At 41.3% G+C, this 3,029-nt stretch overlaps 1 protein-coding gene across 9 annotated transcripts in view; it reads right to left on the reverse strand.

The window, feature by feature from the left end:
- The window catches only part of LOC112152379 (adaptor related protein complex 3 subunit beta 2), a 55,024-nt gene that overhangs the window by 10,976 nt on the left and 41,019 nt on the right, over nt 1–3,029 (reverse strand). For 6 of the 9 annotated variants that reach the window (XM_024281923.1, XM_024281925.2, XM_024281927.2 and 3 more), the window contains exons 16-17: nt 1,261–1,447; nt 1,070–1,188 (exon numbers count right to left, since the gene is read on the reverse strand). In XM_024281923.1, the coding sequence (XP_024137691.1) occupies nt 1,070–1,188; nt 1,261–1,447 (306 nt within the window). Of the gene's footprint in view, nt 1–1,057; nt 1,189–1,260; nt 1,448–3,029 lie in introns of all 9 variants that reach the window. The other 3 variants (XM_024281924.1, XM_024281926.2, XM_024281920.2) reach the window with 1 other exon arrangement.

The raw sequence follows: 3,029 nt of genomic DNA on the forward strand, positions 1-3,029 counted from the left end.
TATATATATATATATATATATATATATATATATATATATATATATATATATATATATATATATATATATAATATTTACATTTCAGAAACCTATTATACTTGTTTAGACTTTTTTATACTTTGGCATGTTTTCATAAAATAACGTTATTAAAAAGTACAAATACAAATTTTTTGCTCCTATTTAAGGGCCAAATTTCTATTAGCAGAACAGAAAATGTAGTAAAGTTAGTGTCTGATTGTTAAGCAGCATCTAAACAAACTGAAGGTTTTTCCTGGAGTGCAGCAGCAGCTGTGTCTCCATGAACTTCACCTGCAGCCTCATCTTGAAATCTGCATCACTGCTGACCGAACGATGAGTTATGAAATGCAATTAAACAATCTCACGGATACAACAACAACATCAAGCCTTAATGTCATCGCTTCGTGACACCTAAGCCTTGATCTGATGTCTTGGTTTGTCTGGGATCCAACTGTTGCACCGAAAGCACATGAAGCAAAGGGGCTGGAGAAGAGCAGCGCTATGGGGAATACTTTGAATTTTTCATATTTAGGAGAAAACAACAATTTAAATAGAATTGAGGTGAACATTTGCTTAAGTTAAAGCGTCCCTGCAGCATTCTGCGTAACATGTGCTGTCGATTCACAGCGGTGGAGTGATGTGGGCGGGGCAAGGAGGCTGCTGCCCAACCAAAGCGAGTGCAGCAGAGAGGATCGTGGGAAGCGCTGCACTCTACATACAATTTCCAAAGCTGAGTTTTAATATTTTTTGTTTCTTTTGAACTTTAGTTAAGCTTTGGGAAGCACTTCATTCCCCCTCTACGGGCGTTAGGCAGCATCCGTGCTCTACATGCTAACGAGCAGAAGATGAGTGAATGATGATCAGTGGGAGAAAGTCAGCGTTATATTGGAGTTAGAGGAAGCTCTGGCGACCCTCTTCAACCCCCTCTGAAGCACTGCTCTGCCAAGGGAGCAGCCCTCGCTCCCTCCATCTGTCGGGGCCCCTGTAGACCCCAGAGGGCCCCTGTGTCTCTGTATGTTACTGTTCCCACTGCACGCACAGACTCCTTCACCTCCACGTTGCGCACGGAGGGGTCAGGGGCGGCTTCGGGCCAGTCAGGCAACTCCTGGTAGCCCCCCGCTTTGGCATTAAGCAGATGGGACAGTGAGCCCAGCTGGAAGTGGTCTCGATCTGGAAAGAAACAAAGAATGACGGAATGTGTGTCGCCAATACACCGAAGGAAGCGAAAACCAAAGTCTTTACCTTTAAAAGGAGACTCGAGGACCGGAGCTGGTTTGAGGGCGAGGAACAGCTTCTTAGCGTACTTGCTGAGAGCGCCGCTCTTCTCGGTGGGAACAATGAGCTGACGGATGAAGCGTGCCCGGTCACGGATGTCGTAGTTCTGGTCATACTTTGCCAGGTTGAGGACATACTGAGTCAAGAGCTTAGTCTGCAGAAGAAGGACTCACATGTGAGGACAGTAAACAGAAAAATTTGTTGTTGTATTTAAATTATTTGTGGGGAAATTTAGCCTAAAACTAAACAATGTCTAGTTTGTTAAAAGTAAAGCCATTTAGTAACAGCATTAAGTCTGTAACAGCATTAAGACTCTGTAATTGGTTGGTTGAAGTCAAAAATTGTTTTAAGATGAAATATTTATCAAGTTGTTGTCATGAATCAGTCTGTTTTTCCCTCAGACCACCAGAGGGAGCCATCGCCTGAATTCTGAAACTCTCCTGAGCCTCATCTTCACTCCATTTCCCATAAGCCTCTGCCTGCTGTTCCCAGACCTCACCAGCATTCCCTCATTCAACAATCACCACAAACATTTATAAGGAGGCTTCAGGCTGTGCTCAGGTGCAAAGTCTTGTTTTGGTGTACTCCTGCAATTCTGAGTGGTATCTCCTTCAGTCCTGTTCCTATTTAAGCCTGCCTGGACCACAGCCTGTCTTTGACCACCGTTCTGCCTCAACCTGTGACATACTCCTCGCCGTGCCTGACCCTCGCCTGGATCCTGACTACTCTGGTTTTCCTCTGATGCTCTCATGCTGGTGCATGACCCCTGCCTGCCTGACCCTGATTTAGTTTTGTGGACTTTTAGCTGTGCATCACGCCTGTTGCCCTGTCTGTGCTGAATAAACCTGCTGCACTTGGATCCAGCTGTCTGCCTGTTATTGACCGTTATACTGATTTTTCTGGCTCTTGGTTTCCATCTGTAAGTATGTAAGTGAAAGTTCATGGAGTGGGGAGTATTATCAGTATTGGGGAAATTATAGAAATTTGCTGAAACCTTTATCTAAAACAGATGCTTATATGGCAGCAATAGAAAAACGTTCTCTCCATTAGCTGGAATAAATAGATTTAAATGGGCTGTATCCAAATGCCCTCAGTTTTTTTTTTTTGTTACATTCTAGTAACTTTTAAAAAAATTTGCATTACTTTCTTTTTCCTTCTTATTATTGTATTATACCTTGTTATTCATGTTCTAAATTGATGCATGTTCAGTTCAGATTGTTGTAATTAGTTGGCAAACATTTTTATTTCCCTAAAGTCTTTTTTCTGTGTTTAATTATACACTTAATAAAAAGAATGTGTATTTCTAAAATTATTCTATAATCAAACATCTCAAGAAGAAAATATTGGTATTTCTATCAGCGATACTAGCCCTGTAATTGCTTGGTATTGGATCGATAACCAAATTTCCAGTATTGCCCACCCCGACAATATGGTGTAGGACTATCCAGTGTCGTGGATTCTAACAGAATTTGGACACAAGATTTTGACGTTTCATAAACCGTCAATAACAATGACACTTTTTCTCCCGAATTTTAAAACAAATATGAATATTTTACAAATACTAATAAATCCACTGAGCTTTGCTGATGAAAATGTATTGTCTATATTTGCCAATCTAAGAGAGCACTGATGTACAAAAGTTTTTTGAAGAGCCTTCTGGGAAATTTCCAGGGTGCTGGGTTTTGGAATTGTATATTCAGACACCCCGTCAATATGGTAAACACACCAATTGGGGA

This window comes from Oryzias melastigma, linkage group LG6 (assembly GCF_002922805.2).
Source record: "Oryzias melastigma strain HK-1 linkage group LG6, ASM292280v2, whole genome shotgun sequence".
Classification (NCBI taxonomy): Eukaryota; Metazoa; Chordata; class Actinopteri; order Beloniformes; family Adrianichthyidae; genus Oryzias; species Oryzias melastigma.